The sequence below is a fragment of the Vidua macroura genome, chromosome 2 (genome assembly GCF_024509145.1).
Source record: "Vidua macroura isolate BioBank_ID:100142 chromosome 2, ASM2450914v1, whole genome shotgun sequence".
NCBI classification, from domain to species: domain Eukaryota; kingdom Metazoa; phylum Chordata; class Aves; order Passeriformes; family Viduidae; genus Vidua; species Vidua macroura.
This window is the reverse complement of record NC_071572.1, coordinates 17,067,905-17,091,675: the sequence shown is the minus strand read 5'-3', so window position 1 is coordinate 17,091,675 and position 23,771 is coordinate 17,067,905. Positions and strand designations below refer to the sequence as shown.

The following is a 23,771-nucleotide window of genomic DNA, read 5'->3' as shown; positions in this document are numbered from 1 at the left end:
CAATAGCGAATACATGAACTCTTTTGTACCTTAGAGGAAACACTGAAGAACTTGGGAAGAGAGAAGAAAAGCCAAGCACTCTTTCCCTGCTGCCAGAAGGCAAATGGAACTGAGTGTGATACACAGCATCACTACTTCTGCCTGCTGTAAAACATCGGAAATCAGTTCTTCCCCTCAGAATTGCATGGGGCCAGTGTCAAAGTACAGCAACGGGACACGACATCCCGCAGGAACAAACTCAGAGGACATGACTGGATTCCCTGATCAGAGCTGCTAAATTCCAGCTAGGAAGGCTGATTTTCCCCAATTTGTCTTGCTGGCAAGAAGCAAGACAAATGATTTTTTCCAGCAGAGAGGGGAGGAGGCCAGGAGAAGAAGCAGTGTGATAAACATCCTAGCTCAGAGCTCACAGGGAGAGCATCGTGTAGTTGATATATACATGCACAGCAACGTGGATGTGTGCCAAATGCATCCAGCTGAAGGCCCATGTGTGTATCCAATTGCACATGTACAGAGTGCTGCACAAAAGCAACCAATTGCTACACATCTATAAATCTTTTCCCAAAGCCAGCACATTTTTTTAAATAAGCCAGGTGGACATGCAAGACTACACCAGGTGTTAGTAGGAAGATAACTTTGCTTCAAATTAATGGTATTTTTAAATTCTATCTTAAAAAGCACTGCAACTTTTCAGTTTACAGATGGAGTATATCTGTATAATCTAAAAAGACAAACAGACATTCTCCCACCTCATATCTTTGTAATAAATCTACATGCATGGATAACTTTCTGCCCAGTCTCTCTGCTCCCATTTTGGCCAGATATGCAGCACTGTTTAAGCATGTCTGCATTTGTTTGCCACTGATTAATCAGTCAGGCATCAGTTTGCTTGAATAAATTACAATCTTCAGGCACAAATGCAAGGTATGTTTTTAACTGACTACTTTGTGAGGTGTTAGATTTCTAAGTAGTTCCTCTTTTATAGTATCTTTGTTTTTCCTAACTACTGTGGAGAAACAAGTCATAGCCATGAAGAATTTAATGCACGATCTGCATTCCAGAAATATCACTGAACTAGTACAAAGAATTATTTCTCTTATTGTACCAAATGAATTTGTCTGCCTGGTTGAAAATTAGAGTATCTCTGTCATTCTTTTTCAGTACTTTTGATCTACAGAAGTTCATGTATAATCTGTATGTATGTATTTAAAAATACATCAGAATTTGGACTACCAAACAAATCAGGAGAAATTTGTTGAAAAGTCAAGAAGGCATATGACTTGGTAAAACAAATAAACAAATCCCCTCAATCTTCTCCATGTGATTAGCAATGTACTTTTTCTGCTCCTTTCAATGTCTTTGAAATGGAAAATCCCAGGGAAGTAAAATATTGATAGCTATTGTATAAGTTAATTAACAACTATGACTAAACTTAACCTCAGTTTTCAAATTTGACAAATTAACAGCTTTAAACTCTGAGGAAGTTAATCTTTAGTCTCAAAGAGTTGTGTCCAATTCTTACAAGGAAAGAGTCAATGTATGACTGTCAGCATTAGTTACTCATGGAAATGTACCTGGCGAACTGCAGACCCAAACAGCAGTTGTGCACAGCGCTGTACAGTTCCCTGGGTGCAGTGGAAATGACAAACACTGCACGTCTTTTCCAGAAGACATAGGGGAACAGGGTGTTGAACGAGGACTGCCACCACAGTCATCACTGCAACAGTGCAGAAGTGACTTGATTGTCACCAAGTTTTATCAGCGCTCACAGAAGCAGACAGTGTGTGAGAAATCACTTAGCTCTCGAGACAATAGTGCAGGTGGGGGAAGGATGCACTTGCCAGCATTCCCATATATCACCTTGGAAAGGGCACTTTGCAGTGGAAAGCACCAAGGACAGCCCACAGCGGGGCTGGCACTGAGAGTGAGCAAACAGAGACATTCAGCATGGAGGGGGTGGGAGGATGGTGCTGCTGCCAGCACTTCATCATCGTGTTTGTATAATAAACATCAACATGCCAAGAATTGTCAAAGAAAACTGACCCATCCCAAACCCACACTTCCTGGATGTCTCCTAGTTAGCACATATCTTCTGGGTCCAACAAATCCAAGCTAGTGATTTGACTGCCATTTGCCCACCCCTCATATTTTCTTATTTCCATTTGCATCATCCAGGAAAAAACCAAAACAAACAGATGTACAATTCTATGAGGAAAGGTGCCACACTTCTTCTGGAGCATATGGCAAATATTATGGTGAGGACAACTTTTACATAATCTGTATGCTTATCAAATGTATCTTTCTTTTTTCCACAGAAGGTTTGGGCAACAAAGGTTTATACAACAGAGTGAACCCTTCTTATCTGTTTATGTCAGTCTACAATGACAGAAAATACAAGAAATAGAAACCAGAAGGGCCACAGGGAAAGGAAGTTCAAATGTGTGCCAAAGAGAGTCACCCCACTTTAACACAGAGCTGCTCTACTGTGCATGCACAGTTCTGTGCATACATTTTGAAAGACACACAGAGATTCATAATGCAACGTGGGACATCCATGGTAGTTGCTGCATGGTACATAACTACAAGTTGGAAGATAAAAGTTTCTCTGTTCTGGGCTGTTCCATACAGCACAATCTGTGCATCCAGTATTGACCTTCTCACGAGAGGGTTCATGTGGTACTGGACCATGAAGGAGTATTTTTCTTTAGAAAATATGGAAGAGTGAGTTCCAAAACCTGAAGGTTGCCACAAAAATAAACTATACTTGTGAAGGCTTGTGGTCTTTAACTCCAGTGTGAGGAATAACAGCTACTGACTGGAATGCAGCATTACTTTGGATATGTGAATGGCTCTTGCCTGGAATGTGTATAAACTAATAAAAAAAACCAAAATGGAGAAAAATGCAACTATTGTATCCTTGTTTTGAAGAGAATGACAGCTTTTTCCAGAATCATTCTGGATATCTGTAATAGCTGTTATGTTTTATGTTTTCTAAAAATGAGATCCTACTTTTAATTGCTGAAATATATAAGCTTAAAATGGTGCTTTCCCCAAGAACATTGGAAAAATGCCATGATGAAATGTAGCATACCAAAAGAAAGAAATGACAGAATTTCTCAATTTAGACTCATAAATAGCTTAAAGGAAGGTTAATATTATGGCACTTCCTCTGTTGATGGGAGGATGAAAGTTATAATTTCCTACTGAAATAAGATTATGAAACACATTTGGTTGCTTTTTTCCAAAACTTCCATGGGTGTCAATGGTTCATCAGTTGTTAAATGCCCAATACTGCCATCTTCTGTATCCAAGAAACAGCCAATTATGTGTTACTTTACATGTATGTTCTGCACAAGGAGCAGTGGAAGTACTACTGATGACAACTCCTTCATTTTAAGAGAGTCTAGGATCTGGCACACGGTTAAGTAACAGCAGAGAGGTCATGGTCTGAATATTCATTGGTCAAGTGGTAAATGTAACTGCTGACTACAGCAGTCACATGCTTGCTTTGAATAACTTCACTGAGCTTCAAAGAAAGAGGATATTCATTAAGCTGTTAATGAACAGCACAGTCAATTAGTCAGATTTTGACAGAGCCTGCTGTGGTGTGCTTCACCGTCAGCAGCTTCGGTTGTTTCTGCAGTGTACTACCTCCAGGATACAAGAAATAAGCTCCTACACTCTGGTTTAGGAGAATAATTTATACCTTAATCAACAATGTACATTATTAATAGCTATGCAAAACATGCCCAAATGAAAGCTACAAGCACACTGCCTCTGAAGGGTGCAATCTATCACTCCTGTCACAGAGGAATTGATTACTGACAACTTGCAGATTTCCAGCTATCACACCCATGAGGGTCAGTGTGGAATAGTTTCCTGCCATTAAATGCGTTTATAATCAGGTCAGGTACAATGCCTCAGAGACGATGATGGGAATCAGCAGTGTGAGCTAAACTGATCAATGCACTGGAACTGTGACTTCCCTCAGCTCTGAGAGGCTGTGGGGCAGGGCAGCCATGCTCACAGCAGCCAAGGGACACACTGAAAGTTCACCTCAGGGCAGGCACCGAACAGCCCGCTCCCACACAGTTCCCAACACCAGCAAGGCAGCTCAACTCGGAGCACAGGCTGTGGGCAGGCAGGCACTGCCCGGAATCACTCAGGTACTGCCATGTGCAGCAACACCCCAGGCAAGCCCAGACAGCACCGCACAGGCACCCAGTTACCCAGCAGGGCTGGGACACTACAGACTCAGGAAAGGCCAAGGAATTGGGCCTATTCAGCCTTGAGGAAACAACCGAGAGGAGACCTCATGAACACATATTAAAAATGATATGTTAGAGTATGGGTGCAGTGGTGGACCATATTCTCGGTGGTGCGGAGCAATAGGAGAAGAGGCAACGGGCAGAAACTGATGCACAGGAAATTCCACCTGAACACCAGCAAAAACTTCTTTACTGTGTGTGACGAAGCACTGGAACAGATTGCCCAGAGAGGGTGCGGAGTCTCCCTCACTGGAGATATTCCGGACCCGCCTGGACACAGGCCTGCGCCCTGTGATGGCCCTGAGCAGGGAGGCTGGAGCACATGACCCACTGTGGTCCCTTACAACCGGACCCGTTCTGTGATTCCGTGACAACGGAACGTTCTGTGCACTCCCTCGCGGTCCTTGTGAGAGTTTGGTAGCTCGGGCTCCCCAGTGCCGCCTGGCCGTGCCCCAGAGCCGCGCGGGCCCCGCCGCCCCTCGGCCGCGGCCGCCGGAACCGATCGCGTGCCCTTCCGCCGCGGGGTCACGTGACGTCCCGTCGGTACCGCAAGATGGCGGCGCCCATGTTGGTGCCCGAGCCCCCCCTGGGGAAGCCGAGGTGAGGCCGCGGCCGGGCCGGGGCCGGGCCCCCCCCGGGACAAGGGGAAGGGCCCGCGGGTGCTTGCGGAGAGTCGCGCCCCGTCCTGGCCGGGACCGCCCGAGCGCACGACGGCCGTGGCTGAGGCCGCCCCGTGGCCGGGCCCGACAGTGGCGCAGCTCCGCGCGGCCGTGGCCCGGCGGGACGGGGGGAACTGGGCTCGGTGGTTCTCGGGACGGGAACGCGGCCGCGCTGGGGGCGGCGAACAGGCCTGGGGGCGGGGAGCGCTGCCGGTCCCGTTCCCTGCCGGAACCGGAGGGAGCGGGGCCGCCGTGCCGGCCCGCCCTAGATGCGGCGGGGCGGGACAGCATTCCTCCCCTGGGAAAGCGGCGGCCCTGGGTGATGTGCGGAGCAGCGGAGGCCGCGGCGCGGCGGGGCAGCGGCATGTGCGTGCCCGGGCTGAGCCCCGTCCAGCCCCGCCGCGGAGGCTGTGGGCCAGGGCAGCCGTGCTCACAACGGGATTCCCCGGTCGGGGTCTCCAGGTGTTTGCCAAGGCCTTGCTCCGGTGTCATGTCGCTGAACGGGGAGGCGATCCCCACCCCTGGAGCAGCTTGGGCGCCGCTGCTCCTTGCGCGTCAGCTGTGTGCCCACCTCCTCCCGTGCTGGCCTGGGAGTAAGGGCAGCTCCTCCGTCCCTTCCTTCCTTGGGTTTCAAGAAAAAGAAGTTCCCAGGAACTGGGAAGGAGCTTTTCGCTTGTCAGCCCCAGGCGCCTGCTGAGGGATGCGATCCATTTCAGGCAGGGTCCCGAGGTGAGAAGTGGCCAGGCTGGCCGGGTCAGAGGCAGAGGGCCCAGGTGCAGACATTGGTCTGTGCGGGTGCTGCTGACAGGACAAGCACTGCGGTGTCACCTTGGCATGCACAGGTGTGCAGGTGGTGAGGATGTGAGCAATCCTGAACAGGATGGGAGATGTGGGTGAAGTTCTGGCTGGCTGAGTTGCACTTGTGGAATCTTTTTTAATTACACACTCCAAAACGGGAAGGTTTTAATTTCCCATCAGCATTTGGTGTGGCACAATGACAAGAGCTAAAGATCATCCCTCCTTCCTGTTTCTCCATTATGACCTGGCTAGGAAGAGGAAAGATAGAATGAAACTTGACAGAAAAGAGCTTGATGGGAAAAGGCTTTTAGACATTAGAGGAATTTTAACCATAGTGAAAACATGGTGGTGCCTGTAGGCAGTTGTTCAAAGCTATCAGACAAGCAAGGAAGAGCCTGGCCAAGCTTCTGTAGCAGAAGAGCAGTGCTGAGCATTGTCTGTGGGGGCTGTGGTGTGTGTTTTGTTAGCTGTGCATTGAGACTGCTGCCTGTGGAAAATATCAAAGGAGAAAAGAAAGGATTTGAAATTTCATGTCCTGTAAAAGAAAGACTAGAATGTGCTGAAAGTTGTACCAAAATTGTAGGGTAGGAGATCCCCAAGTTTTTCTCCCTTATCTTGTCTAGTGACCAAGTTTCAGGAGCTGAAGGAGATTTCATGGAGTTGGTGATGATGAGTACTGCAGAGCTCAAGAAAGATGAGGCGCCCTGTGTGGTGTCTTCTTGCTGCTGCCCATGTAGAAGTCTGAAGAGCACAGCCACAGATTTACAGATTTCATTGTCACATCAGATGCTGCTGTGGAGTTACTGTTTCATATAAACGCCTGTTAATTTTGCAGTTTGTGGGATTTTGTATTGCTGAAGGAAATTAAGTGCATGTATGACAGTAAAAGTTATTTGTTTGGTTGTTTTAACATAAGTAATGTTCTCTCATCCTCAGCCATCAGAAGTACAGAGCTATTCTGAAGAAGGAGAAGAGGAAAAAAAAGCGGCAGGCACTTGCCAAACTAAGGGACTCAGGTAACTGAAATATTTGGTACTGTCAGTGGAACTAGAAGTGATCGGGTTTTTGGTTTTTTTTTTAAGATATCATTTTGTGTATCTGTGTTGGCTGTAACATGCAGTTATGTAGATGCATTGAATTGTGCTTTTTCTCAGAAGCTGCAGAAAAAGATGAATCTGTGTCTGAGGAGGAAGAGGAGGAAGTGGAAGAAGAGGAAGAAGAGGAAGAAAAAAAACTTGAGGCAGAAAGGTGAGAAATCTAGAAAATGTCATATATGCAATAAACATTTTTGTAATCAATTCCATTTTAGTACTTTGAAAAGTTTGAATGTATTCTGTGAAACACAGTCTTTATTGATTATGTCAGACTACACAGTCCTTTCCTCTAAAGCCTGAATGATTCCTATGGAAATTTGTCTTTTCAATAAGATTAGATAAGTTGCAGTTATTACTGTAGTAATAAATACAATATTGAATTGTATTTATGAGAGTTGCATCAGTCATGGGTAGTCCTTAAGTCGATGGTTTAAGTGGTGTCTGGTTTCTTTGGTAGACAAAAACTACATGAACAGTGGTTGCTGAGAGAAGAAAAGGCCCAAGAAGAGTTCAAGCTAAAGAAAGAAAAAGAAGAGGCTGCAAGAAAGCGTCAAGAAGAAGAAGAGGTATAAAGATGTAAAACCTCACAGTAGTGCTAGGCAACAAGGTAGACTTAGTGTAATAACTTTTATTATTTTGTGATGGACCCATTTTTCTTGATGCTGGTGTATTTGAAAGCACAGACTCTCCACTCTATTGTATAGAAAAGAAGAATTGAAAAGTGAAGAAAACAACAGCTCTTAAAAGGGTTTTTGTCAGATTTAGTTGCTTCTGACTGGATGAAAACTTAATGGCCAAGGAGTTGTAATGCAACATGGTAGTTTTGATTGATGGTAAAGCATTGTTCTTTAATTTATTTTTTTTATTATAAAGAGGAAGATCAAAGAAGAATGGGAAGAGCAGCAAAGAAAAGAGAGAGAAGCGGCACAGCAGAAGCAACAGGAGAAGAGAGAGAGAGAGGTGATTCATGGTGGTGGGAGGATATATGTGTTATATGTCCTGTGACATGATCAGATGCAACAGTTATGCATGTTAAAAAGCGATTTTGTTATAATTAGTAAATGCATTAGTTAGCCCATTCTGTCTAAGTTCCTAAACTATCATTCAGTGTTAAAGAGCATTCAGGGGGTCCATATACTGAAGTATAACTCTTGTTAACCCATCTGGTTGTTCACAGTATGTAATTGTTTATGTCAGGTAAATACAAAGGTACTGTGCCAATGCAGGTTCTGATAAGTGGACTTTCTGCATCATGTGTTAAAGATAATCCTTCCTTAATGTCCCAGTTGAACACAGTCAGTGCTGAAGAAAATGCCCAAAGAGGATATGGAATATGGAAGTACATTGCTGCTGTTCCTTAACACAGTTCTTAATCAAAAGATGTGTTACAGCTCTTCTTTACCTGACTCATCCAACGGGATGTATCTTTTTTCAGAGCTCCTTGGGTGGAATAAAAAATCATATTGAAGATACAAGTCATTGATAATATTTGTGTTAATGATACATTCATCTTAAGTTTTACAAGGTCAGTGACCTGGATGTAAGATGTCCTATACAGTAATCCACTGTGAGGACTGGCCTCTTATTGCCACTGAAGAGTGACTGCAGCTTTCTAGGATCTGGTCATTTTAGATTCTCCACAATCACAAAGTTTCCAGTCATTTCAATGGGAGGTGTCTTGTGGCTGTGTCTGATAGCCACAGCAGGAGAAGAGCCATGAGCAGACAGTTGTGGCTGTCTGTAGTTAATAGTTGGTTGTGCCACTGATTATGTAACACTTGAATGAGGGATGCAAAGAACAGCAGTTATTGTATTTCTTGTCTTGCTTCCTCTGGTGTTCAGGTGTCCATTTCTCTCTTTGCAGAGTAAGGAGAGAAGATTATGCTCGTGTCCTTTATTTAGGGTTGAGATACAGTTTGGAGAAAGTTGAACCATGGTAACAGCAGGATTTTATTCCTCCCCTCTGTCCTTGTGTCTGGGTGTCCCCGAGCCCTCAGCAGGATAACTGGTGTCCCTGAACTAGACAGAAACAGCTTTCTTTTTTCTTTGGTTGTTGGATTCTTTGCTTTGTGTTTTTCTGGGTTATTGTTTACGGGGATAGCGAGTTAAATTGGCTCATAGAGGGCAATGACAGGCACCCAGAGGGAAACTGATTACCCAGCTAAGAGCAGAGCCACCCATTTTAGCAGCAGAAAGTTGTTTAATTGGTTTTGCCTGTGTCTTGAAACAGCAGTTTATTCAAGCTCTAACAGTGATACAAAAAAAACCCTAATTTCCCTCCCTAAAATGAAGAAATAGATTTTCTGGTTTAATGGGTGGTGGTGGTTTGAGACTTTTTTGGAGAGGGTGAAGGATTCGTTTTGGCTTTTTTGTTGTTTGGTTTTTGGTTGGTTTTTTTGTTTTTTTTTTGTTTTTTTTTTGTTGTTGTTGCTGGTTTTTTGGGTTTTTGTTTTGGTTTGGTTTTTTGTTTAGGGAGTTTTGTTTGTTTGTTCTGTTTCGTTTTTCTTTATTAGGGTGGGTACTATCTGACATCCTTGGTGATCAGTACCAGATGCTGTCTGGGTCCTCGTCTTTAATTGCATTTTTAAATTTTTATTTGCTCTTTTTTAATATAATTAATTCTCTTCCAAATTAAACCAGTCCTAGCATATTTTCTTGTACTGATTATGTTAAATTATATTTTTTCTAGGAACTTCATAGAGCAATTTATTAGAAGTAGTGTCCAGCCAGTTTTGGAGAGTGGTATTGTTATGCTCAGCCCACTTAGAAAAATGAAGGGAAAGAATATTCTCATTCTTTCCTGTATTTGGAAGGCTAGATATGGTTTAAGTTTCTTACCAGTTACACCTCTTGCTTTAATAGAGGCTCACTAAGCATTGCGTTTTTCTGTGTGTTCCACAAAATGTGTAACTTAAAACATTTTGTGCAGCTAAATGATTATGGACTTACCTGTAACCAGGCTGTGTACTAGAGCAGGAGATAGATTTAAGCATCAGTAGTTCAATGATAGTTTTAAAAAAGAAAATTAAACTTTTATGTTGTCTATCACTTAGTTTAGAAGATCATCTACGTGTGGGTCTTGTCTGATGTATCCTTTAACAGCTTTGTAGTACATGAATTGCTACAGAGCCAAAGTAAATCTCCTGTTCTTAAAGGAAACTCCATCACACTTTCATGATGCACAATCACTGAGCATTGTAAATTAGGTTCTTAACTAAAGAAACCAGATGTTTTGCGTATCCTCAGGGTTTTCACTAGTCCTGTGTTTGCACCATTTATAGGCAGCTGTGCAGAGGATGCTGGATCAAGCTGAAAGCCAGGTATGCTCAGAGACTTTCTGAAGAAAGAACTGAAAAGTAATTTAATTTCCATCCGGTGTTTGCCTTCTAGCATGCTGTCCATCTGCTCTCAAGAATCTAATGGCCTGAATAAATTTAATATATAGTGGCTTGCATGAGTTGTAAACAATTATTTACTGGGTGGAACATAATTAAGCATATTTCTGTCTGATTGGTGGCAGTGCAGTTGTGCATGCTGATGACTGTTCTGGAGGTCTGAGTCAAAATGAATGTGGAAATACTGCTGTGCACTGTTAAAAAACACTCTGCATGATGGTCTATTTGTGAATTGTAATTCTAAATAAATCTATCAGTCCTGAGTAGCAAGATAAACTTGTCTTTTTAAGCAGATGTCAGGCTCTAAATAAGAGGATTCAGTGGTAGAGGAGGGCACAGATCCTTAAGGAAAAAGAAAAAAGGTGGGGGAGGGAGAACTGATTGCTTGGATGCCTGGAAGAGCATGGATTTCAAGCTGGCAGTGTGTAAAAAAGAAAACTGCAGTTTTCATTTGACTCTTAGAGATTACCTTAAAGAATAATTTGGCTTTTTATCCCTGTCACATGGTTAAACTTGTGAAGATTCTTGATCTATTTAAAAACATTCACTGCATGAATCTGAAAAAAAAAAGTCTTAACCTAGTTATCCATTGTTTATTGACTGCCATAGCTACACTGGAGTTACATTTGGTTCCAAATGATGTTTAAACAGTTCTTTAGGTAGGGAATCTGTTTCATAAGATGGGTAGGAAACTGCTCTGAACTGCTGCCTGCCCACAGCTCAAGATGCATTAGCAGTCATGTCTGCAAAGGAATAGTCAGAAATGTGGTATGTTAGAGACTGCATTAGAGTACCAGTTCAGGGTTCATTTACTGCTGACATAACAGGGCTGTTCTGGTGATAGAAAATTATGGCTGCAAGTCATGAACAGAATTGGTAGCTGGGTCAAATGTTGCTTGTGAATAAAAAGAATTTTCAGTTGATTTAAAATGATAACTTAGGCCAGTCAGCTTTAAAGATTGTTTGGTTAGAATGAAAATTCCTTTTTAATATGTGTCTTCATCGTAGTCATTCAAGGCTTGCAAGTTGGTGAGGCCATTTTGAATTACAGAAATCTTAATTACCCAAGATGATCAGTACAGGCACTTTTAATTCCAGTGCTAACTGTGAATTTAATTTTTTAAAATTCTGGCCTTTGGCAGGTTACTTTTATTTTATTTTAGCCTTTTCTAGATGCACATAAAAGAGATAATGATGAGCTTGCTGAGCTTTGGGCTGTTGCAGAGAAAAATAAGTAAATAGTCCTAGCTTTCTCTCTGCCAGGTTGTGGTGGTTTTGGCTGGAGTAGAGTTAATTTTTTTCATGGTGGCTAATATGGGGCTTCGTTTTGGATTTACACTTAAAATAGGGTTGAAAATGTGGAGATGTTTTTGTTATTGCTGAGCAGGGCCTACACAGACCCAAGGCCTTTTCTGCTTCTCATACTGCCACACTGGTGAAGAGGCAGAGGGTGCATGGTTGGTTGGGAGGAGACAGCCAGGACAGGTGACCCCAACTGACCAAAGGAATATTCCAGACCATCTGACATCATGCTCAGTATATAAAGTGGGGGGAAGAAGGAGGAAAGGGGGGACATTTGGAGTGATGGTGTTTGTCTTCCCACATCACTGTTATACGTGGTGGAGCCTTGCTTTCCTCAAGATGGCTGAACACCTGCCTGACCATGGGAAGCAGTGAATTAATTCCTGGGATTGCTTTGCTTTTTTGTCTGGCTTTTGCTTTCCCTCTTAAACTGTCTTTATTTCAATGCATGAATTTTATATCTTTTACCCTTCCATTCTCTCCCTGATCCCACTTTGGGCTGTGAGCACATGGCTCTGTGGGGCTTGGCTGCTGGCTGGGGTTAAACCACAACACAGATGTAAAAAGTGAGACCCAAGGCACAAGGCAGCTTTGAAAAACAATGCTTTAAATAGGTTCAGCTTGCCTTGTAGAAACATAGTGCTCACAACTGCATGTGAATTCAGTTTTTAATTTTTATTTTTGACACTCCGTTTCTTTATTGTTTTCTAATTTTTGTCTATTTTAATGTTTCCTCCACAGCTGGAGAATGGTGTGAGTTGGCATAACCCAGAGCCCCCAGAGAATCTGGGAACAGAGAAGGATAGAGCAAATTGCCCATTTTATATTAAAACAGGCTCCTGCCGATTTGGAGACAGGTAATCCATTGAATATTTACCAGGATAGAAGTGTGTTGGGGAGATAAAACAGAGGCAACTTAATTAGGTCATAAGCAAACTGAGAAAAATTGCTGCGTAAAATACTTCTATGTATTTGGATGTGGATGGAGAGCAGAGCATTGCCTGGCTAGAATTGAGCTGTTTATTGCTATGGCACATTACTGATGGTACATTCTGGTTACATTGGTCAGACTTGAGTTTTCCTTAGCTTAGACTCATGCACAGATAGAATGTATATGTCTGTTATTAGTACAGGTCTGATATGTCAGGTGCTAGTTTTTTATATTTCCTAATTTGCATATGTTCAAGTCCCAAATGGACAAAAGAAAGTAAGTTAAGGTAAATCTGCACACTTGGGAAACTTGTTATGTAGCTTCCAGAGTTCTCACTATTTAGATGCGTGATGAATTTAGTTGTGATTCTGGTACATTGACAGGGTGCCCCTATCTCAGGAGGGAAGTGCAGTAAAAGGGAAGAACAGAGAAGCTCATCAGGATGATGAGAGATGAGCAACACCACTGAAGAAGTGGCTGACAAGTCCAGACTCTGTTTTCAAAGAGGGGGATGTAAGAAGATGGTGGTAGATGAACAGTAAACTCAGGAGTAGGGTGGGAGTGATTATTTGCAATTTAGTCAGGTGTCTCAGAATATTTACCAGCTTTGAAAGGAAAGACTTTCTCATATGAAACACATGGCAAACGTGTTCCCAGAGGATGTAGAGGAAACCAGAAGTAAAAATAAGTTTATGGAATACATTGTTCATTGGCAATCAGGAACAATGGTGACCCAAATGCAGCTTTTGGTTTGAAAATCCCTGATATTTTTTGTGCTAAGGAGAAACAACAGCTTAGCAGGGAAGGATTCTAATATTTATTACATGAATCTTCAGCAAAAACTTACGGGGTTATTTTACTAACTTGTATCACTGAAACATGTGTGGTCTAGCTATTGTCGTGTTCTTTATCCTGGGAGTAATTTGTTCCAGTGTGATGTATATTGTGGATAATTATAAAATAATTTAACTATATGGAAGCTTGAAGTTCACATCATTTTTTTCTATTTTGAAATGTGTTGACTTCCGTAATAAAAATTTCACCAGCTATATCACTGCAGACAGCATTTTTTTTTTCAAGTGTCTGGATCTTGTAATCTTTTCAGTATTTCTGTTTCAGTGGTCTTTAATGGCGATAACTTCCATGGATTATGTATAGATTGCATAAAACTCAGTTTTGCTTTGAACTTTGCATTTGAACTATGAATAACGCTTGGAAAATAAATACTGAGAAACATCATATTCTGCCCTTCCTCCTTCACCCCTGTTGATCTCAGCTACCTTCCTTTCATCTTCCTTCATAATCTGGTCATTTTAACATCTGGTGCTGTCTCTAAGTTGAAGGACTGGTACAGCTAGGGTAGGACTGGAAGGATGGGTTGAAAGGAGTTGTGAAAAACTAAGAGCCAGCATTATCAATAAATAACTGTTGAATCTTGTCAAAGCTCACGATGAGCTTCCTGAAGAAGCTGAAACTAGCTGAATTTGCTACTACCAATTTCCCCAGTAATTCAAACCCTAACATTTTGCAGTAATATTGGATTCTTGGGTCATTCGTTTTCCTTGGGGTTCCTGTTGTTCTGTCATGTGACTATATCATTTTGTGTACAAACAATATTAGGTGGGTTTAATATTTTCTGTTCTATTACTGAAATTGAGCAGCAAAAGGAGGTAGCTTCTAAAATGTAAAAAAACAATAATTATCAAATTAGTTGTCTCCTGGTTTAGTTTGGGATTTGGAGATTGGATTTTTTTGTTGTTGCTGTTTGCTTTTTGAAGTCTAAGGGGTCAACCAGAAGGTGAGACTCCTGACCTCCCTGCAGTTCTTCTGTGCTGTCCAGTGACATGAAGAGACTAGACTAGTCTGGATGTTTTTCTGGTCATGTCATGAAAAGGAGAAAAGTGTTGGAGAGTGCATGACCCAGTTGCTTGGGGACATACTGAATGGGAATCATAAAGCACAGTGAAATAAACATGGAGAACATCTGTGTTCTTATTGAATCTAAAGGTGTCTAGGGGAGAACTGTATTTCAGTGTGTTAGCGAGGTAGCCTGAATGTGATGGATGGTGAGGGAGTTCTAATACTTTATGTCTGCCAAGAAGCTGAAGATTAAGATACAAGTGATTTGGAAGAATTTTTTTGTTTAGTTTTTGTTTTTTGTAGGTATTTTGGTTTGTGGGTTTGGGTTTCTTTTGTTTTGTTTTTGTTTTTGTTTTTTTTTTGTTTTTGTTTTTTTTTTTGTTGTTGTTGTTGTTGTTTACTTTGTTTGTTTTGGTTTGGGTTTTTTTGTTAGAAGTAGAAAAATACCAGTCTTATACTCATCCAGGTGCAGGTCTAAATGTGCTGTTCTTCTCACATTCCCACTTTCCACCCCCATATGATGTGAACAACTTCAGTCAAAGTTGTTCAGTTTGCAAAAAGAGTAAGGACTTGCTTTAAAATCTCTTTATAGAAAGACTACTGACAATCTTTTAAGCCCTTCAAAAAATGGGAACACATTAACCCTAGTAGCCTAGAAGAAATTACTTCAGGTCTCATTGTGATACTGGTATCTATAGCTTTTGTAGTTCTACTTTCTTAAGCAAGAATGTGTTTGTTAATGGCATTAAGGAAGACTTAAGGTTATGTACAAACTCACTCCAGAATATTTGGTTTAGTAATTGAAATATCTTGATCTTCCACTAATGGATTTTCTTTCATAGTAATTGTAACTGAAAATGACAAATGTTTGAAGCTTCAACAAGTGTATCTTCTGCTGAAAGTGCCAATCTCTCCACTTTTCTTTCTTCACTACACTGTCCAGGTGTTCTCGCAAGCATAACTACCCCACATCAAGCAAGACGCTGCTCGTGCGAGGGATGTTCATCACTTTTGGCATGGAGCAGTGCCGGAGAGACGACTATGACACAGATGCCAGTCTGGAGTACAGTGATGAGGAGACCTACCAGCAGTTCCTGGAGTTCTACGAGGATGTGCTCCCCGAATTTCAGAATGTGGGGAAGGTGGTTCAATTCAAGGTATGCATCCAAGTGCAGTTTATGAACCTTACAAGGAATTCTGTCCAGCATGCCCCAGCTAAATCTTGTGGGCACTAGGGAACTATGCTGTGTCCTTATAACAAACTGTGCATCTCTCATGTCACCTGTAAACTTGTCACTGCTCTTACAGAACACCATCTTAGTCTGAGTGAATCTTCTCTCCCATTCCTCTGAAGTGTTAAAAAAGCTTGTGTTTCTATATTGCAAGTTATTCACACTACTCAGCAGTCTACTTATCTCATATTCCTTTCTTTTCTTATCCTGTGCTAAGCCCCAGAGGGTCCATTAAGACTGTTAGATAATATAAATACATCTGAGCTACTGTATTTGGGCTTAAGGAATGAAATAGTGGGGATATGAAATGCATTTGGAGTGTACACCCAACAATGTCATTTTAGGACTGGCTGAATAAAATCAGATTACAATGAACTGAAAAGATAGCAGATATTTCAGTAGGAAGAATTATAGAAAGGTAAGTTACATAAATGGTCTTGAGATTTGTCATCCATCCTTAGTTTGTGCATTTGGTTTGCTCAGTGTTTTGTACTGATTTTTTCCCATTTATATTGTTATTTCTTATGGGGATAAAGAGGGATCTGTAAATGGAGACCTCAGAGATGAATGATGTGTGTTAACAGTCCTATGTTGCTCCAGAATATGCAGCTTGGATGGTGCAGTCTCCTTGATTCAGAATCTATTGCAGCATCCCTTTCTGCTTGCTATTCCTGAGTGTTTTCCTGCAGTCACCAGGATGCATATAGTGCCTTTTCTTCTTTTGTGTTCATCTACTGACAGCTGCCTCAGGACTGAGATGGCATTAGCATTTCAAGCAAGAGGAAAGTAAAAAGAGTGTGTTTTCAGTAGTTGTATAATGAGCTGTATAGGTAAGAAACATTCACTTGTTTGGAGGAGTGGAGCATCCCCTCCATATTTTCACTCATGGAATAACAGCTGGTTGTCCTCTACAAGAAGACAGAATAGAGATTCCCTATGCAGCATGGCTTGAAAAGCCTTATCAGCAAAGTCAGGTCCTTGGCTTTGTACCATGGTTCTGTGCAGGTGTGCTTGGGTCCCTCTGACTATTACTGTGGCATTCCTTGGCTTCTGAGGCAATTGTGAAACTGCAAGATGATTCTCATGCACATTTTCACTACATTAGAGATGCTTCAGAAAAACATGTTGGCTGCAGGGATCTTAACTGTGAGTAAGCTGAGACTCTGTGATCATTTAGAATCAGATTATGCACACCCCTCTGTCAGCTGACTTCCTTTTCCAGTGTAGCCCAAGGTTTTATTCTGCCTGTTTTTTTCTGGGAAGCTGCTCCAGAATCTGGAAGACCCTGATAAAACACTACCTTAGAACACCAGGGATCTTTTCCCACCCAAAAATGCCTATGGCAAAATCATTCTCACTTATTCTTGTATTGACACTTTATCTCAAATAGTTTGACTCCTTATCCTGTAACACTTAATTATACAAGTCCTTGTTATTGTGGCTGAAGCCCTTTGCTGATCCAGCATACAAAGTATTCCCTGAGGGTCAGTCAGGGTTCAGGGATGAAAGGAGCCCCTAACCTTGTTTGCTGTGGATATTGGAAGAGGCCTGCAGGCAACAGAGGCTGGAATGAGTCACAGTTTGTCCTGGAGAACTGGGTTCCACCTGCTTGGACCTGCCTGTCAGAATCTTTTGTAATTAGCAACAAGCTTTTTAAAAGTTATTTTGTGTATTTTTGAGAGCTTTAGATCTACTTTGAATACTAAATTATTACAGAAAAAGGTTTTTCAGAACTGTACAGTGAAAGATGGCATCTTCAGCTTTTTTAACCCATTTTACAGGGATGCTGTGAAGATGCTCTAGAGTCTCTTACTGTAATGAATCCCTCATTTCCACTTGAGGATATTAATAATTATTGTCAGAGCAGGATTTGGCTGTTGCACAGTAGGGTTGGCCCAGACAAGTGCAAGACAATGGAGTACAAACTTATTGTGGACTAAGTGAAGCCAAGGTCCCAGAGTTAATCAAAGCATAATGCTGGCAACAGTTAAACATAAGCCAGAAAGGCTTTCTTTCCTTTTTTTTTTTTGGGTTGGGGTTTTTTGTGGGTTTTTTTTTTTTTTTTTTTTTTTTTGTTTTGTTTTGTTTTGTTTTTGTTAACACTAAGTGTTCAGAAAAACATCATCTCTAAGTTGATATGGATGAACTGCCATGAGAGTTGCCCATCTCAGAATGTGTGAGCTGCTGTACAACATAAACCTTCCACTGCCCTAACTTCACATTTCCATCCCCTCAGGTCAGTTGCAACTATGAGCCTCACCTGCGAGGAAATGTGTACGTCCAGTACCAGTCGTAAGTACTCAGTCTTACCAAGGGTTAGAGCTAAACTCCAGAGTTGAGTAATGAATAAGAAGTGTTTGTATCATCCATACAGTTCATCCTCATACTGTAGTGGGAACCCAGAATTGGTAAGGGGTGTCTGAAGTGATTGTGTGATGGTAATGCCATCTTCTTTATTTTTACTTTTTAAAGGGAGAAGGACTGTCAGGCAGCTCTGGCTCTGTTCAGTGGACGATGGTATGCAGGCAGACAGCTTCATTGTGAATTCTGTCCTGTGACGAGGTGGAAAACTGCTATATGTGGTGAGTCTTGGAAAAGAGAACATGTGTTACTGAAAGAGTACTCACTCATGGAAGTCAAAAAGAGGGATTAGGCTGTAGCTTTCAAACCTGCGTTGTATTCATTTCTGTTTGGAAGACAAATGTGCTAACTTGCTTGTGTAGATCCAGGAAAGAAAGGGAGTATTACACCATGTCACATGTCTGAATTGTTCTAGTGGATTTACCATGGTCTAGGAAAAAAGGTTTGGATTCTAGCTTTGGAAATAATAATCTTAAGGTGAAACTCGAGGAAGTACTAATTTATCTCTTGAGAAGTGACAGTAGTTTCTGGATTATCAACAGTTCTGAGCAGTAAATACAACGTGTTATTTATCTAGATTTACCTTCTTCCATTAAGGTAAATAAAATTTAATGAAATTAAAAGTTAAGTTTGTTCTAAGCTAAAACCTAATCTTCATAGCTGTTAAAAAGCTAATTCCAAGAAAAGTACACAGTGAAAATTAATCTTGTGTGAATTAAATTGATAGGTGGTCAGATGCATGTTCTTCTGTTTGGAGAAGCAAAATTCAGTTTATTACATTTCTTCCAGTTGGTACATAATGAAGAAAGAGATTTAACAGGTCTGGTTCATAAAAAAGCAAACCCTAATCTGTTGCAGGCTTATTTGAAAGGCAGAAGTGTCCAAGAGGGAAACACTGCAACTTCCTTCACGTATTCAAAAATCCTAACAACGAGTTTTGGGAGGCCAACAGAGACATACGTATTTCTCCTGAACGGACTCATCAGTCTAAAAACTCTGAGAGGAGAAACAGATCGAGCCATCGTGACGACTATTACAGCCGGTCCAGGAGAAGGGGCAGCCCAAGCCCAGACCATTCCTACCGCAGAAATGGAGAATCAGAGAGGAAAAAGAGTCGCCGCAAAAACAAGAAGCGGCGCCGCTCGGGGAGGTCGAGGAGTCGAGAGAGGAGGAGGTCTCACAGCAGGGGCAGGAAGAGGAGAGGCCGCAGTCGCAGCAGGAGTCACAGTCAGACACGCAGCAGGAGCAGAAGCAGGAGTTCCTCTCGATCCAGGAGCAGGGGTAAAAAGAGATCAAGCAGCAGAGGAAAAAACAGTGAAACTCCCAAAACAAAGTGAGAATTACTTTCAGAAATCGCTAATTGATAAAAGTGGAGCTGACAAATCTTCCCAATAGGGCACCAGATATATTTGAATTTCAAATAAAGTGTTCTTGCACATTAAAATGTTTCTTCCTAATAAAGGAACGTAGTTTACTGTGTGCGAAGCTTGAGAAAATTTAAAGTCCTATAGAAGGTGTGAATGTCAAGTAGTCTAGCTACTCTGTCCCTCTGAACTGCTGCAACACCTGGATGCACACTGAGTACAAATAGAGAAGTGAAGCCTCTTTGGTATATGCTTATTTCTGTTACGTGTATGTTAAGTGTTTACTGTTCCTGTAAGGAGTTAGTACCGAACAGCCAGTGTGCAGTAAATTGACACCCCAGCACACTGCAGATCCAGGTCTGTGTAGATGACTGCCATTTGTATTTTTCATCTGTTTATTGGAAATTGCTTTTTAGACAAAGAAAATATCATCGTTTTATGAGTTGGAGAAAAGGGATCTCAAAGACATCACTATTTGATTGTACAGTACTTGCCCAGTAGGAGCTTTTTGGTCATGAGTGCTGGATTTTTCTTGACCCTGACTGAGCTGCTGAGCTGATCGCTTGTAGGGATTGCAGTAGACTAAAACCAAGTAGAAGTACACAGAGAAACAATCAGTTTATTCAGTACCTTAATCCCCAAGTAAGACTGGAGACCATGCAACTGTAGTCCTTGAATGAGGTTAGAAATACTTTGCATACCTCTTGGTTGCACACCACTTGTATGTGAAAACGACCTGCCTACCTTGTGCTGGAGGGGTGAAAAGTGTCCCATGTGGGAACCAAAGATGTGATTGTGAAGGCTCAGTCAAGATGGCTGCAGAGTGGCTGAAGAAACTGAAGGGTTTATACATGAAAGAACACTTCATGGTTTTGGGAGAGGAAGACTTGACTTAGAGCCTTTTTAGGTTTATTTTACAAATAGTTTAAGGCACCCTACTGCCTTGCTTTCCTACGGCCAAGCTGAAGAGTAGGGTACATAAAAATGAATTTATTGGGACAAAACCTTCTTCAAATGACAGCTACAATAGCAAAGTATCTGCAGTTAAATAAATCTTTACCAATATTTTTTCACTTTTATTTAAAAGATTTGTGCTCACATGGCTTATCTTCAGCTTTTAACGTGGGCAGCTCAGTGTCCTCAGACACTTGTGGCACGAAGGTGCAGGTGCCCTAATGGTCTGTAGAGATACCTCCCTGTCTTTAGCCTCTCCAAAGAACTGGGCTCCTGCCTTCAGAGAACCGATCAGACCCCATGAGTTAAAAGCCTAAAGCAGGCATGAAGTGCTCCCAAATAGGAATTCCTTACAACTCCCAGCAACGTAACATAAACTCCCTTAGAAAATATAGGTATCTGAACTTTACCAACAGCATTCCTCACAGCAAGAATGTTTTTCCCCAGGATAGTTAAGATCAAGTGAACATTGCTTCTGGATATGATCTATATATATTTTTGCTTTTCTAAATGCATAGTGCACCTAGCATGCTGATTATACATTTTTCCTTCTTTCTTCATGTGTAACTTGTCCAATATGGAGTAATACTACAAAAGCGATGTTCAGTTCAAACCCAACTTTCAAGATATATTGTTATAACTGTAGGCAGAGCTTAGTTAATTTGATTAAATGTTTTAGTTATTAACAGATGTAGGAATTGTAATTAGCATAACTTCTGAAATAACTTTTTTAAAAGGCATATTTCAAAGGACAGACAGCACGAAGTTTTTAATTCCATTTGAGAAATTTGTTACTGCCAGTTTCTTATAATGTACCTTTTTCTCACCACACCTTAGAGACAAATTCTCTGCGGTTCCTGGTTTTTTTATAGATGCTCAGTTGCCTCGCTGGGTCACTTGCACCACATGTGGCAAACTCTGATTCAGTTGGCCACCAGCAGGCCGGTTACATCCTCCATTCCCTGGGCTGCCCTGCTTCCCACAGCTCTCTGGTGGGAGAGCTGGCTTGTGCCCGTGCAGATGCTGTGCACCCCATGTCATACAGACAGATGTCACAGAGCATTATCCCAGAAAAATCAGCTGTCCAACTCAAGGAAAAGTGGTGGAGTGGGTGGTGGGAACCTGTGACCAGTCAGATGAAATAAGCAAACCAGGCCTCCGTGGGATTAGAAACTAAGTGCCCACTAACAACCACGTGAGAATTCCATGGGTGATTAGGCTCCTTGTCCCCACTGTTTTGCAATAGGATTTGGGAAGCTGAGTGGCTGTATTAAAAAAAAAAAAAAAAAAAACTTGCTCAGAAATGCATGTAAAAATTTAAATATACTTTATTTCTGCTACTACAATGGCTGAAGCTTCAGCTTGTTTTTCTTGAGGTCTGGACTTAAACGTGCTGGCTGTACCTGTACAGTGTAGGACTGGTAGCTGTGATTTCCTTGCACTTTCGCACACTGTTTATTATACTGAACTTGAGTGCTACAGATCTGATATTTAGCTTGCATTTGTTAGCATGAAACCTGGGATTCCACCAGTTTTCTAACTTTGGAGTTCATATTTTTCAGTATTGTTTCTCTGCTTCATAATCTTAAGTAGTGTTATATGCATGGTTTTGTGTTTCCTTATTATTATGAGTGAGCTATTTTATTCTGCAGAGACAAACAGATTAGAAGTTTTTTTAATGTTAAGCTTAATTATTTTCTTTCCCAAAGGGAAAAAGCCCCAGAAGAACACAAAAGGATTTCAATTTGTAAGGAACAGCCTATTCCCATTGTGTGTTATTCCACATTTTCCACAGAAAAGGACCTTATAAAGTGAATTAATGTGGGCCAAGTTTTGTTTTGACTTCAAAGACTACTTAAAAGCAGCAGCTTTCAAAATACTTTTTTCAGTTGTGAATTCTGCAGGGATCATGGAGGTGCTTTGGAGTAATTCTGGCATTTACACACAGGTTCAGGGTGGCAGTGCCAGGGCCTGCCAGATGCCCTACTTCAGTCAGGATGGTGCTGCCCTGCCCTTCAGTGGAGGAGGAACAGCTCAGCCAGGCAGCACAAGAGAAACCCCTGTAGGCAAGGGCACTGTTGCAGTCCAGCAGAATTAAGGCATCAGGGAACTGGGCTTGCCCCCTCACAGCAGAGTGCCTTCCCTCCAAGTGTAGCTGGTGGCCACTTCTGTGGGATTTCATTCCCTGTCTGCCTGTCCAGCGTAGCGAACCCGTCAAGGGGTTGAGGAGGGGTGGCACGTGTCTGTGAGTTGTATACAAGGCATTTCTTGTGGACACCCAACAAGGCCTTCCTCTCTGGCCCCAGCCCTTGTGTATAAGGCACATTGTCCAAAATGCATCCCAGGTGACTCCTCTGCCACTTTTATGCCCTGTGATGGCAGCATGGTCGTTTTGCATCCAGTTTTGCATTAGCACGTTCAGTGTATTGGAAACTGCCCTCCGGTTTACCAGTGACATTCCTGTGCACTAAATAACTTGGTTTTTTTCTAAAGACATGCAAGAGATCCTAAAAGATCCTATTGCTTCCTGTCCTGGATCAGCACTTCTTAAAAAACATAAAAGATGGAAGTTTATGATAGTTAACAACCTAAAAGCTTAATTTACTTTCTTACATAATCCAAAGAGTGCAGCTCATTTTGCTTTCACTGTAAGCTTGTAATTAAAATGAACCCCAATTATTCCACATACGCTTCTGCTCAGCACTGATGTATCAGGTGAACTGAGTATCTATGGCTGAAAACCAAAACTGATGTGACATGGACGGGTAACACTTTGTCGAGGCATGGGACAGAATGCAAAGCAAGCTGGACAACATAACCCATGGTATGTGGGAGCTTGACAGAGGCAGCCACAGGGTGACCATCATTGTGACCTTACCCAAAAGAACAGCGGAAATTTAGGAAAGCCTCTTTGAGTTAAAGACTTAAGTCAGTGAAGTTGAAGACACTCAAGACAACAATCAACTTGCCTGGACAATCCAGAAATTCCTACTTATTCTTTAGCTCTCCCCAACCGTTCCACACAAGACAGGAAATTAAAAAACCGGAATTTCACTTCAAATTGATTTCAGAAATGCCTGAAGATGTTAATTTTTCCCCATGCTTTTGCTGATAGCATGAAGAAGTTCAGTTCTTTTAGAAAGGAGGAGAACAGATTCATCTGACATATTTTTGGTTGAGACCAGGATTGTAAACATTGCATTGACTTGTTCAGAATTCTATGAAAAGAACTGAACATTCAGTCTCTATTATCCAGAAATCTCTCTCAACATGTGGTTTAATTTTCAAATGATACAACCCCATCAATTTAACATCCACTTAAATAAATTTCATGTTTAATGTGGCAAGCTTTCCAAAAACTTGCTAATTTATTGCTTTCTCTACAATTTAAATTGATGTAAATAACTAAACTTGGACACAGTATCCTCAACATTTTTTAATGAAGTGCTCAAGAACAGGTTAAGCACTGTAATAAAATTTCCCTTTTTTTTAAGCCAACACTGAGTGGCCTCTTCTTTCCTCTGTTAATATAGGCACTAATTACATACAAACA

The 23,771-nt window shown here is 41.6% G+C and overlaps 2 protein-coding genes across 5 annotated transcripts in view; one reads left to right on the top strand and one right to left on the bottom strand.

Moving 5' to 3' along the window:
* Positions 1 to 4,606: 4,606 nt before the first annotated feature.
* On the top strand, positions 4,607 to 23,716 carry ZRSR2 (zinc finger CCCH-type, RNA binding motif and serine/arginine rich 2). 4 transcript variants are annotated; one of them, XM_053972140.1, is made up of 11 exons: positions 4,607 to 4,868; positions 6,662 to 6,741; positions 6,883 to 6,973; positions 7,277 to 7,385; positions 7,693 to 7,779; positions 10,101 to 10,139; positions 12,258 to 12,373; positions 15,251 to 15,464; positions 17,776 to 17,831; positions 18,012 to 18,121; positions 18,759 to 23,716. In XM_053972140.1, the coding sequence occupies exons 1-11, from the start codon at positions 4,822 to 4,824 to the stop codon at positions 19,235 to 19,237; spliced, it is 1,428 nt and encodes a 475-aa protein (XP_053828115.1). In that variant the 5' UTR covers positions 4,607 to 4,821; the 3' UTR covers positions 19,238 to 23,716. The 4 variants fall into 4 exon arrangements, with proteins under 4 accessions (XP_053828115.1, XP_053828114.1, XP_053828116.1 ...); XM_053972139.1 differs by having other exon boundaries at positions 6,880 to 6,973; XM_053972141.1 differs by lacking the exon at positions 10,101 to 10,139 and having other exon boundaries at positions 6,880 to 6,973.
* Positions 21,398 to 23,771, bottom strand: part of AP1S2 (adaptor related protein complex 1 subunit sigma 2) — a 33,326-nt gene continuing 30,952 nt past the window's right edge. The window contains exon 5 of the mRNA XM_053972143.1: positions 21,398 to 21,483. Within this exon, the coding sequence (XP_053828118.1) occupies positions 21,433 to 21,483 (51 nt within the window). The 3' untranslated portion in view covers positions 21,398 to 21,432. The remainder of the gene's footprint in view (positions 21,484 to 23,771) is intronic.

Coding starts and splice junctions, on each gene's coding strand:
- ZRSR2 (XM_053972139.1), top strand. CDS start 4,822: ATGGCGGCGCCCATGTTGGTGCCCGAGCCCCCCCTGGGGAAGCCGAG. Junction 7,386..7,692: donor AGCGTCAAGAAGAAGAAGAG/GTATAAAGATGT, acceptor TTTATTATAAAG/AGGAAGATCAAAGAAGAATG. Junction 15,465..17,775: donor GGAAGGTGGTTCAATTCAAG/GTATGCATCCAA, acceptor CCATCCCCTCAG/GTCAGTTGCAACTATGAGCC.